A 13,690-nucleotide genomic window follows, 5' to 3' on the forward strand; every position below is an offset into this window, starting at 1 on the left:
CGGCAGATCGACACGTGCTCTACAACTTGTACTCTTAGGGAGAGGCTTAGGACATTGAAAGGTTAAGTGACTTGCTGTTCTATCATCCTTCTTGATCGAGCTTCAGCATAGCAGAAGAAAGGGAGCCCAAAGAAAGAAGGTAAAGCAAGGAAGCTTTATTGAGGAGAAAAAACTCACAATACAAGGGAGGATGGAACTCAGTCAGGTGCACTGGCATGCCTGGGAGTATCGAGTGCCCAAACTTGTAAAAACCCACTGGGTTTTTATAAAGTTCTCATTTGGGTCCAGCAAAACCATACATTGTATGGAAGGAGTGGAGAGCCTGGACCTGGTTTGCAGGTCAGAGTTCAGGGATTATTATTGATTCATGCTGGTGGGAACTGAGAAAATAGCTGATATACAAACTCCTTGCTGGTAGAAAAGAGGCTTTTAGTTCAGACCTTACTTTGGCTAGATCCACTTAAAGATTTTGGGTTTGCCCAGTTTCTTCTTCTTTCTTCTTCTTCTTCTTCTTCTTCTTCTTCTTCTTCTTCTTCTTCTTCTTCTTCTTCTTCTTCTTCTTCTTCTTCTTCTTCTTCTTCTTCCTTCTTCTTCCTTCTTCTTCCTTCTTCTTCCTTCTTCTTCTTCTTCTTCTCCTCCTCCTCCTCCTCCTCCTCCTCCTCCTCCTCCTCCTTCTTTTTCCTCTTAGCAGAGAGGTGAGGCTACCAAAATCCTTGAATTTGCCCAGGGCACATAGGTAGTATGTGTCAGAGAGGGCTTGAATGCAAGTCTTTCTGACTCTGAAGCCTGTTCTAGCCCTACTACCTCAAATCACTACTCTTTTATGCTAATTGTGCTTGCTAATTAGGTGGTAGGCTTAGAGTTTTCCACCTGATGAAGAAATATAAATATGGTCAGTGCTTGCTAAATTTTGGTGACTAAAGGAAAAGTCCCAATTGCTCTACCCTAAGTATGGTCCTGACATTAATGTCGAAGAGAGAAAGAAGAAGAGAGTGGAGTAAAGAGTTGCAAGAAAACTCATGGCAAACAGAAACTTCTTAAGTTCCCCAGCAGAGGTGACATAGAATTGGCAACAAAGATGTCAGTGCTAACTCTTGTCTCAAAGTCCTTGGCAAATATGTACAAGGTTGTCAAGGAATTAGGTGTTAAGTATTGAAACTAAGAAACTCATCAAGAGACTAAGAAACTCATCAAGAGACTTACTAGTACGGACTGATGGTCCACTGTGGAAGTAGCATGCAAAGGGTTTTTATTTAAAGCCATAAAAAACGCCAGGGAATCTTATTAAATACAGCCATGCTCTTTAAACATGCCTTAATCATTGCTCTAATCATAATACCTGCTTGGCTAGAGATCCTATTTTTAAATAATATTGCCATATTTCAAACACTTTTCTGGAAGCCATTCTTAATGTAAGCATAAATGCTTCTCTTAAAAATAATACATGGGGGATGAAAAGTCATATGATTTTAATACATCCTCTCGTATGTCCTTGAGGTGGTGGTGACTCAAGGGTAAAATATGTACCTCCAGGTTAGTTTTTAGGGTGCAAGGTATGTTGGTAGTCCAATTGCTACAGCTGCCTCTCCTCCTGTTGTTAATGATCATGGTACATATGAGTTTATAAGTTCTGTTAATGCTTTGTAATATAAAGAATGAATGTTTACCACATCTTGCAATTCTCAGCAGGCAGGCCCTGCACCATAGTGCGGTGAAATGCCACTATAGGACCATCTCTGTATATTATCCACCATCTAACTCAGTACCATAGAGCTTCCTATTTAAGCAGGGATTAGTGTCTATATCATGCACAGAAATATTTTTTAAAAGCCAACATGTGACTGTTATATACAATATGAACTTTCTAACCCACACGTTGGAAGCTAGTATGTACTTGTCTTTTCCTGAGAATCAGCCAAAAGCATGGGGAACAAAAAATACTTGGGTAAGTAAAATTCTTATTAACACAGTCATTATTATTATTCTTTCAAATATTTAAGGGAGGTAGGAAGAGACCCTCATGCCCCTATTCCCTTTATTTTAAAGGATTTTAGCTGGGAAGGAAGTCAAGAGGGAAATGTCTCCTGTTTCTGTTGGAGAAGTTGCCTGTTAGTCTGAAACGTTCATACCACACGTAGTCATGTAGGTCACATTGGCCAGCGTCCCAGGTGCCCAGACTTCATTTTCCCCCCTATTTTTAAGCCCAGAGCAAGCTGCCATAAGCATACATGAAAGTTTCCGCAATTCTTTCCTCGGAATTGTCTTGAAGAAAACTACCAATTATAGACAAGAAGCAGTCTTTAAAACACACATACACATAGAAATGTGGGCAGGAAACCAATTGGAAACTTCTTGATTCTACCCTTTAAGGCCAGAGGCAGTCACTTAAGGCAAACTACCAAGACATTTCAAAGAACAGATAGACTAAAATTAGCTTCCTAAGCAGCTTGTTGGCATATTTGTAAAGCAATGTAAAAAATGTCCTGATGCTCAGTCACTGAGGAACGTGAAGATGGGTGGAATGTGCAAGACTATTCTTAGTTTAAATACTTTTTTTTTTAAAAGGTACTCAAGGAATATACAGAATGACAACAATCGCATTATTTATTTCCCTTCAGAAGGGAATCTTGGAATGGTAATAGCAATAACTCATATTTCTATAGCTTATTTCTATTTCTTATAAGCTCTATTCAAAGCTGAGCTCAAACGCAACCTCCCACAAGAGTTCTTCCCTGATCCCTACGTTTATTATAGTTTTATGGTCCCTAACACCACCACCCTCCCCCTACCCCCCACCAAAACTTTATATTTACTTTATACATATTTTGTTTTTACATATTGTGTATTTGTTATTTCCCCAGTAGACTGTAAATTCCTTGACAGGAGAGACTGTTTTTATGCACTATGCAGAGTACCAAGCACTATGCTTGGCACATTGTTGTTCAATCTTTTTTCAGTTCTGTCTGATTCTTTGTGACACCATTTGGGGTTTTCTTGGCAAAGATACTAGAGTGGTTACCATTTTCTTCTCCAGCTCATTTTACAGATGAGGAAACTGAGGTAAACTAGGTTAAGTGACCTGCCCAGGGTCACACAGTCAGTAAGTGTCTAAGGCCATATTTGAACTCAGGAAGAGTCTTCCTGACTCCAGTCCTGGCACTCTATCCACTATGTCACCAGCAGCCTCACTTGGCACACAGCAGGCCCTTAATAAATGCTCATTGAATTAAAATGATTGAATTGAATTTGTTTATGAAATGCTTTTCTCTCAACAACCCTGTGATTAAGGTGGTACGAATGTAATTCAGTTCAGCTAAATTAATTTCATTTCATCTCAAGTCAGTTCAGTTTAGTTCCATTCAATTAACACACATTTATAAATAATCTGTAATCAGATCACTCAAGTAGATCCCAGGGAAGATACCGAGTTTGGATGGAAGCTATAGTTTATTGATTTTTATTTTTCAGTTTGTATACTGTCAATGTATACATACCAATCCTTATCCTCAATTAGTCTTTTTGTTGTTGTTGTTTTGTTTTGCTAGGCAATGGGGTTAAGTGACTTGCCCAGGGTCACACAGCTAGTAAATATCAAGTGTCTGAGGTCAAATTTGAACTCAGGTCCTCCTGGCTCCAGGGCTGGTGCTCTATCCACTGGGCCACCTAGATACCACCTAGCTGCCTCCTCAATGAGTCTTAAACAGAACTGTTAGTTAGCTTGCCTGGTTGAAAGTGATAAGACATAGGGATGGAATCTTTGTGGGTCCTGGAATATTAGTCCAGAACTAGCGAAGCCCAGATGTGCTTATGCCTACTTTGCTCTTTGACCTTTAACAGTTTCTCTCTATTAGGGGCTTCTGAGCCACAGACATGATACTTTTTGTTTTGGTTTGCTTTATGCCACTTAATTCAATGCATATCATTGAATTATACCTTAGGAATTCTTCTTAGCAAATGGCTAGCTCAAGGAACCCTGAGTAGATCTGCAACTTGCCCTCCATCATGCAAGAAAAGCTCCAGATTCAGGAGGCTGACCTAATTTCTTGTATGTTTCCTTTCAAAATGTAAATTATGCTTCATTTAAACCATGCAAAAGAAACCAAATAGCACTGATGTGTTCAACCAAAACGTTAAAATTCTGATTTTGTAGGTTTGGAGAACATATTGTTTCTTGAGTCTACTTATTAAATATTGTTAAATAGAATATTCAGTTAGCCAGTTGGTAAAGGGCTAGACAGGATTAAATATTTAGAAGGGCTGAATGAAAAGTGATGTTCATTGTGAATTTTTTTTTTTTAACTTTCATGAAGGAATGTATGACTCAACAACATATCTGGGTACTAATATTACTTAGGAATCTAAGAAATATAGTGGCTAGAGTATCAGACCTGGAATCAGGAAGACCTGGGGTTTGAATCTAGCCCAGACATTTAGTCGTTGTGTGATCCTGGGGAAATTGTTTAACCTCTATCTGCCTCAGTTTCCTCATCTGTAAAATGGGGATAATAATAACATCTACCTCCCAGGGTTGTTGTGATGGAAAAGTGAGATTTATAAAGAAGTGCTTTGCAAAATTTAAAATTATTATTGTATTTAAATATTTTTCTCAGTTAAACATGGGTAAATAAGGTTTGCAGGAACTGAGAACAAAATGAAACTGGGGCAGGAGCCTTGTTACTCTAAAAATCAACATTTTAAATCTTTTTCCCCCTTGGGATCACACACATCACAAGCTTTTTTTTTTTTTAGGATAAAATTTGCAATTAAAAAAAATTAACCTAGTTCACTTATATAAAGTAACAGATACATCTCGATGACGTTGACTACTTTGTCAGAAACTCTGTGATCAGGGGTTGAAATAATATAGAATGAATTCCAAGACATCAGATAAGGAGGTCATGTTATGAAAAATCATTAAGCACTGACTAAAATAACATCAAGTGTGCCAGAATACATAATGTATTTATCTATGAGTTTTGAGGTAGAAGGAATAAAGATTAGGTTAAAGTTATGGCAGTTTCATCTGTGCTCACACAAGACAAGAAAATATAATATTTAGAGGGAGGGAGCCCGATGGCAGGATGACTTTTGCTAAGTCAAGGTAGGTAGATTCCAGGTTTGGGAAGAAAATCGTAATGAAGTAACAGGAGTCTTTCCATTCTCAACAGTTCCTAAAATTATACCTTGAGGCAGCTTAGGCAGGCCATTTTCCCATCGGAGTAAGAGACTAGACGGCACCTTAGAGATCAACTAGTCTAAATGCTCCCTTTGCAGATTGTTAAGCAAGGGCCCAAAGACAACTGTGACCAGAGAGAAGGCTGTCTGAGGGACAAATTATGGGCTCTTCATATTAAACTCCTTATATTAGGTCTTGTGTCATCAGTCCCCATGTAACAGATGGACTCCTGAAATCCCTAGGGGAAAAGCTTTTTCATTTAACAACTGGAGAATATAGATTCTGAAGTGGGAATCTCAGCGGTTATTTAATTCAACCCGTACCTGACCAGAAAAAAAAAAAAACTGGTGATTCCAAGCTTACAACAGAATTGGGTTGAGGCAACCACTCACTTTAGCCTGAATGATTATCAGTTAAAATCAATTCGATCGAGCAACAAACATAAATGACTAGTGATACAGCCTACCCCGTTTGGATAGAGGTAGAGGGTAAACATGAGTAAGATAGACACTTCAGCCAGCTGAATAAAGTGAGGCAGGGAGAGAAGGACGCTAGGGACAAAAGGCAAAGTTTGCAGATTTTATGACTTTGCCTAAAGTATGAGCCTGTTAATCTTCAGCCAGGATAGAGCAGGGCAAATAGGAGCTGTGCCCTGAGTAAGGTACTTTTTGGCACGCAGCTGCAAAAGCAAGCAGCTTTGTTTTACAAGGTGTTTGGTTTGGTTTGGGTTGGTGGTTGTTTTTAAATGAGGCTGACTTCACATAAAGGAGCTTTCTCCCCCCCGGGGGGTTTATTGAGGCATTGCTATACTGGAATAAGAAAATTCTGTAGCTCACTTATACCTGTAGCCTTTCATTTATAGTTAAATGTATTTGGTCATGGCAATAAAAAAAAAAAAGACACCCAGAATGATTCTTCCATCTAAATGAATGCAATAATGTATTATGAATAGATGCATTATTTTTTTTTCTCCAGAATTGGTGATGGAGAATCTAACAGAAATAAATGACTAGAGATAAGCAGGGTTACTGTATTGCTTCTACAATCATATACTACAGATCTGGCTCTCAAGTGGTGTTTATGACAAGTTATTAAAGCAAATATCAGAAACAAAATTCCAAAAAGTACTTTAAAACATCAAGTGTAATACTCTACATTTTTCAGCAAGGTATAGTTATACCTATGGCTCAAAAATGTGACTCCACATGAGCTTTTTTGCAGGATTCAGAAATTGAAAACATACCATTAAGTCAATGAACCACACAGTGCTATTCTACTGACTTCCACTCTGACCCCATCCCTGCTGCCCAATTTCTATGCTTAACCTCTTGCCGAGCTCTTTTTAAAGTTTGGATGAACAGCTATTCTGCCAAAAAAAAAAAAAGACAAAACCAAAATCATCATAGGAGTTTTGAAAAGTTGAATACACCTCTGACTGACTAGCTGAGCCAGATACAGTATAGTGATGTTTAAAAAAGGGGTGGACTGAGAGGGATGGTGTTCTCTAAAGTTTCACCCGGAAGTGTCAGCACTTTGTTATCCCTCCTCTGTGACGAGGCACTTTTTCTCTTATTCTTTGATCACCTCTTACTGTCCAAAATTTAGGTGGAAACCATCAATTCCTCGAGGACTTGTGCTTTCATTGCCAAGGAATCTCTTCTATTGGGGCAGATCACAATATATAACTCATGTGCCAAAGATATTGTCTGAGACTCAGGAGGACTAAAGGATTTGCTTATGGTCAGACAGTGTCTGAGGCAAGATTTAAACATGAGTTTTTCTGATTTTAACCCAGTAGTCTATTCACTATGCTTTACTGGCACTGGTGTTTAGATGGACAACTAGAAGTCTTGATTTTATTTCCTACTTAATTAAACCCATCAACTTTAATTCATACTGGGAAACTTGGTTTCAGACTGAGTGTTGAAAGCATAGACTAGGTGGTGATTAGCCATAAGGATATCTGGTATTTACAGTAAATAGCACTTTAAGGTTTGTAATTGATAGGATCGTAGAGGAAAGGAAGGTCAGAGGCCAAGTAATCCAACCCTTGCTTAGTTTTTCAGAAAAGGAAGCTGAGGCTCAGGGGAGTTGTGATTTACCCAGGGTCCTATAGTTCTTTGAACTATACCGTGTTGCCCTTTTACAGAGGCTACCTCATTTGATCCTCACAAGGACACGGTGAGGTAGGTGCTGTTATCCCCATTTATAGAGATAAGGGAACAGACAGAAATTAGGTGACATATGCCAAGAGTCTTACAGCTAATGTCAGTCAGGATTTGAACCTAGATATTCCTAACTCAAAATGCATTGCTTCATCCACTATCCTGTGCAATCCCTCATCCCAGCAACGAAGTGAAACTGGAAAGCACAATCAATAGCAACACTCCAGTATTGTTCTTTTCTCTTTTTTTCCCCGTAGGGAGCCAGAACTTCAAGACAAGAAGTGATCTCAGAGATCACCTAATCCAACATCCATTTTTCATTAGAGTCCCAGGGAAGTTAAGTGATTAGTCCAAGGTCAACAGGCATATCGAGGTCCTCCTGACTCCCAAGGCAGTGTTCTTTCTACCACATAATGCTACCATTGTTTAGCCACAGATGATAGCCATAGGCCAGAGCCAGCTGATTTGATTATGAGAGAAGCCTGAGAGAAAAAAAATGCAAATCCATCACCACTGCTGGAAAATCAACTAGAACATTCCCCTAATGATGGTAGTTAGTCGTATTTTCTCTAAATGTCCTGGGCCTTGAGTTTTCCTAAGGAAATATGGCCTACACCAAAAGCAAAATAAAGAGGGTTACTTTTTGTAGTTACATGTAAGTAAGCAAGTAAGAAGCTGAGGTGGAGACAATGTGAGTAAAGCCGATTAAACTCCCTGCCAGCCTCCAAGCTTACCTCAAGTCCAGTATCAACAAATATGCCTCAACAACCCAGGCTTCATCTATAGGTTTACTCTTTGGCAGCATTAACTTGTCAGTCATTCCTCCCTAGGTTATTCAAAAAAGACAAATAATTTGACAAATGGGAATTACACAGCGAGGGCTGTGCTTAATAAGCTGTCTTTCCCAAGTGGAAACTAAGACAATTCAGAAACAAAGTTAGGATAACTAAGGTATCTCTCCCCTCCTTTCCCACCACATTCCAATCTCCCCCTCCCCCACCCCCCCAGCAAAGTGCAGTGTCTTTGTGAATGATTATTCAAATAATGCACTTCTAATTAAACTATGGAACATTTCCAGAAGGACTGGGTTTTAGAAAATTGAAGATCTAAAATTATTTTTTAAGTGTGTGGCTAGTTTTTTCAGGAAATGGTTGTGAGTTCCTGACTATGCAGCTGATATTGAGGGCGACATAATGTACATACCCTACTCTGAAAAGTTTGTGAATACATATCTCCGGAGAGAATCCTAACCAGTAAAATGACTAGCAATTACAGAGGAATAGACTAGGGTAAAAGAAAAGAAAAGAACCAAAGAAAAGAAAAGGAAAAAAAGAGGAAAGGAAAATACTTTGAAGGCAATTTTTCCATAGGAAAAAAATATTTTATTTTTTAAGAACAAATTCAGTTTGAAACAGACCTGGAATGTGATTTTTCACGGATTTTTCATTTTCGGGGGGTGGGGTGGGTTGGGGGGTGGGGATGGGTTGGGGTGAGGACTAACTGCGATGTGGAACTAAAGCAGATTTAAAAACCTATGACAGACTATTAAAAAAAAACAAAGAAAGAAAAAATATTTATAACTCAAGCATAATACTGTGTTACTTACAAATTGGACAACAAAATTTTAAATAAATATTCATGGTACACAATTACGGCACAAATATGCAGCAATTTGGCAACCTTTTAAACCATTTTTTTTTCCTCATTACAGTGCAAAGGGGAAAGACACTGCCTTTAAACAAGCTGTAGCTAAATACATTGCAAAATTCAAATTTTATACAAAACATCTTACTTAGACTTTATAAAAAACCAACATTGCTCTATGTACACAATCTGGTTAAGAAAAGCCATTTCTGTCTTGTTTTCATGTGTATTTTATTAAAAAGGTGAATAAGGCTACTGTAACACCCCGAATCCATATACAGTATATCTGAACCTATTTACAGCATCTTCACTTAAACATGATGGTGCAAATTCCAAAGTCAGGTGACTAGGGATGATAATACAAGCAAGGCATTTACAGTAACTTTCCAAAGCTGAACCAACTTCAAATAAAGGAACAGTTGGTAGATTGTCATATTCTGCACCAGACACAAAACAGACACACAGTACACATTTTTCAATTGGTTGCAGGTAACTCTTCATTGATTCATCTGATTTTTCACAGTTTAGTACATGACCAAAACGTAGCCAACTGATGATACATAAATTTGATTTCATTAAAATCAGACTCACTATTCCCAGGTTCCCCCTTCTCTTCCCTCTCCCCACCCTGAAAATAAAATTTTAATGGCTTACAAGAAAATCTTGTATGGATTCACATAAAGAAGAAAAGGGTTGGGGGTGATGGAAAGAATTACATATGTACTGCGGTTAGTCACCATGGTAACATTCCACAGAACTATGATATAGATATATATAATATATATTGCAGATATATATTATACATATATGTACACACACGCCACACACCCATTCTCTCACACAAACACACATTTTGGACCAACATCATTTTTCAGGTTCAGGAAATAGAGAGAATTATCATTTCTGTGACAGTTCATTTTTGCAGGTACTCACTGGAGGTTTGAGAACCTTAAAATGCCGTTGCTACATTTTTTTTCTTCCAATTCAGAAAGCAAAGTGTTACCATAGTAACAGGACCATATTAAAGATGTCTATTTTGCATAGCACATAAAAAGTAGGTTTCGTGTTTACTTTTTTTTCTTCAGAAGGGAAGGCAGGGAGAAGGAGGGGAGGGAAGGGGGGGGCAAAAGCTAAACTTTTAACTGGAACCCCCTCAATGTGACCTGCTGGATTCTAGCGAACACTTCAGCCATAAGGCAAGGGAAAACACAACACAGAAAATAAATGCCGGAACATCTTGTCATTGTTAAATATATGATGCAGCAACATCGATTTCCTGGTATTTTGGGGCTTGTATTTCCTAGTCTACTGTTACGTGAGATGCCTTCAGAGGACTTCTGTTATTTTTGTATTTGCTCTCATTATTGTTATTTTTGGAATGAAGTTGTTTTTCCCAGAAGTAGCTGTCCAATTAAAAAAAAAAATTTCTTCTTTTTTTTTTTTAAAGCACTGAGAGGTCAGACCATTTAATTGCCACAAATGAATTTCACATCTTCTGGTGTGCACTCCGTGCAATCTTAAAATATATATTAGTAATAATCTTTCATTTTATATCCCTTGTGTTCTATACACCTATTATAAATAAGTCATATCTTCCTCCTCCCCCTCGACATCATAATTTATTTCAGTCTTGCGGACTCTTAAGAGGTTTGCCATATGTGCTTTACTTTTAAACAGAGCACCGGGTGAACTGCTGTGTCAGTCACAGTACCTAGACTTCACCATGCAGCAGGGACAGCACTGCCATAAACCAAAGTGTCATAAGGCTCAATCTGGGTCTCTGTGTATAGGATGGGGGAGGGGGAGGGGGAGGGGGAGAGGTCTGACCTACCTTTTATATATGAGAATTCTTTAATAATGTCAATGATGATGGAAATTACAGCCCATTTGACCTTTGGCTTTTGAACTTCTAGGTCAGATTTGGCTCTCTGCTATTCTCCTAAATGCTTTCCCTGTGTTTCATAAAATGTGATAAGTATAGCAGCTGAGTCTGCTTTAAAAACCATCCCAAAGCAGACTAAGACTTTCCTACAGCTTCAGAGCTGTGTCTCTTATTGCCAGTACCACAACAGTCCTGCCCTAATATATCATCAGCGGCCTACTATTGTCTTTCCCTCCAAGCTTGTTCATTTACTAACAATACCCCCCTTTGTTCTACTGAACCAAAAGGTACTATTTTTTTTTTCTCTCCGAACATTGCTATTTGATAACAGTGAATTCCTTCAAATGCAGCCCTAATCCACTGCGTGTGGTGTTGTGTCTCCTACTTGCCTCTTAAAACTTAGCAAACCAAAGTGCTGTGCTACCTAAAAATGGTTTTTTTGTTTGTTTGTTTCCAGCTTCATGTTTCAGAGGCAGCAGCATGAACTGCAATTGCAGTCAGCCCTTTCCCCCGCCCCACCCCCATCCATGAACTCCTAGTCTTATTCGGCGGACCGGCCTAACTTCTGGCTGGAAGGCTCCTTATTAGCAAACACAATTTCTAGAAAATGTATTACCCATTCAACTATAGCTGCTGTAGCAAATGGAAGGAGCAAAGAACTCCCAACAACATTAATGTTCCATTAGTGATGCCGGATGTGGAGTGAAAGGAAATCTTGTGTGAAGAAGAATGGCAGGGCCCTGGATACGACAGAAGTGAATGGAACAGTGTTGAACTAAAAGCAAGAGAACTTTTAAGAGTCTTACTTAGCCACAGAGGTCTGTGGGACACATCCAGTACGCGCTGAGAGAGAGATACACACACCGAGTTGGGAGACTGCAATGCAAGCTCCAGATCCTAGAACATCTTCCCGGCACGTCTAGAACTAGTGTTGTCCACAAAGCACTCCTTCTTCCCTTGGCTTTTTATACATGCCTGAATGCCTGCAGCATCCCATGGCTTAGAGGATGATGAATGTAACAACAGTACAGCAATCAGAATGGGTATCTTCTATATAAAGTCTTCCAGCTTCTAGTGAATGTTTATTCACCAAGACAGAAATTCTACAGACTAGGTAAGCTGTCCCAGCTCAAGAAGGCTCTCCGCGAAGGGGCTTGGTGCCTTTTCCCCCCACTGTGCTCTAGTCAATCCTAATGCACAATGTGCCATTAAAAACCCTCAACTGAAAGCATCTGACCAGTAAGTTTCCTCTGGGAAATCAAAAGGTACCACCAGAGAGTTCTTTCAGACCTTGTAGTAAATGTTTGCTGGACTCTGTGGAGGCATTTCTTGGACTATGTACACTGGATGCCCATAATCTCCGCTGACTTTTTCATAGTGAGGGCAGAAAACACTGTCTGCAGTCCTTAAGGGGATAATAATGTCACTGGGCTCAGAGCCATTGTTGTTGCCACTTCGTTTGGGGGTGGCTAATGTACTGAGGGACAGTGTCGTAGTGTGCTGGGGTGAATGCTTCCTATGTCTTCTCCGGTACTTTAGTAAAAGAACCACTAAGGTGATGATGATGACAATGAAGATGATGCATCCTGAAGCAATCCCTGCAAATAAGGCCACTTCGGAACCAAGGATATTGTTCCCCGAATGTCCAGCACTGTTGCCATCTGTGCTAGAACCTAGAGAGAATCAAAGACAGAAAGAGAAAAACAGAATTTATCACTGCCCTGGATGCTGACAGGCTATTTCTGCGGCCCTTTAAAAAAAAAATGTGAAAACTAAGCAGAACCAAAGAATTAACTGGCAGCTAAACTTTGACAAACCAATTACCCCGTTCGACAGCTGAATGCAAACAGCAGAAGTCAGCAATCAATAGGAAACAAGACTTTGTGTCTCTGGGTCTTACTTTTATGCTGCTTTCAAACCACATTGTTTTCTTTTTATACATCATCATCCATCAGCAGCAAGGACTGGCAGTGACAGCCAGCTCTTGATTCATGCCTCATCTTTTAACCGATGTTAGCTAGCCTAAGGCAGCAACGGGGGCGGGGAAGGAAGAAAAAGAAAATGGCCAGTTCTCAGCTCAGGTTTTACTGTTCACATTGTATTGCCCTGACGCCTTCCTTTAAGGGTGGTGGTTTCATGGGAGTCTTCAAAAATAGCTGGCTTCTAAGGAAATGCCCCGCCTACTGGTAGAACAGCCTTAGAATGTGAAAAGAATGATGAGAACCAGGAAAGCTTTCCACTCGTAACCCATTTTTATTTTTTGATTTGCACTTAAAATACAGTTGGAAAGCAGGAGAAACTCTCACACTGAACAGACTGCCAACCCAAATGTTAAGAACTAAAAAAATTGCCTGGCATCATTATATTATCCATTTATCAGTTTGTCACAAGAATTTGACACATCTTGTCATAGAAAGTTAGAAATAACAACTTCCCTCCTTGACGCTTGATAAGAGATAGAATATTGCTGCAGATGCTAAATTCACATGACTACCCACTAGGCACACAGATCCCAGAGCACAAAATCGCTGACTTCCACTCAACAAGTGCTATATAAAAAAATTCATTAGCATGGCAACAAATATATAGCTATTGCTAGAAGAAGACTGTTAAGAAAATGAAGTCAAATGACAATCAGGTTTGCCTGGCAATATTCTAAATCTCTGTCAGTGATCTGTTTGATTTTTATATAAATTTAAAATGCAAAATATTTTTAAAGTGCTCTATTAAAAAGAAAAAAAAAAAGACCGAGCCTAGAAAATAATCTTTAAAACCCAACTATCTGAAATGTACAAAAGGATCAATTAGGCTCTTTGTGGACTA

General features: G+C 39.1%; 1 protein-coding gene across 1 annotated transcript in view; it reads right to left on the reverse strand.

Moving 5' to 3' along the window:
- Positions 1-10,395: 10,395 nt before the first annotated feature.
- LOC114046304 (ephrin-B2) overlaps positions 10,396-13,690 on the reverse strand; it is a 51,694-nt gene continuing 48,399 nt past the window's right edge. The window contains exon 5 of the mRNA XM_027866605.1: positions 10,396-12,540. Coding sequence (XP_027722406.1) covers positions 12,152-12,540 — 389 coding nt within the window. The 3' untranslated portion in view covers positions 10,396-12,151. The remainder of the gene's footprint in view (positions 12,541-13,690) is intronic.

Source organism: Vombatus ursinus, unplaced genomic scaffold (genome assembly GCF_900497805.2).
Source record: "Vombatus ursinus unplaced genomic scaffold, bare-nosed wombat genome assembly UNPS02014781.1, whole genome shotgun sequence".
Taxonomy (NCBI): domain Eukaryota; kingdom Metazoa; phylum Chordata; class Mammalia; order Diprotodontia; family Vombatidae; genus Vombatus; species Vombatus ursinus.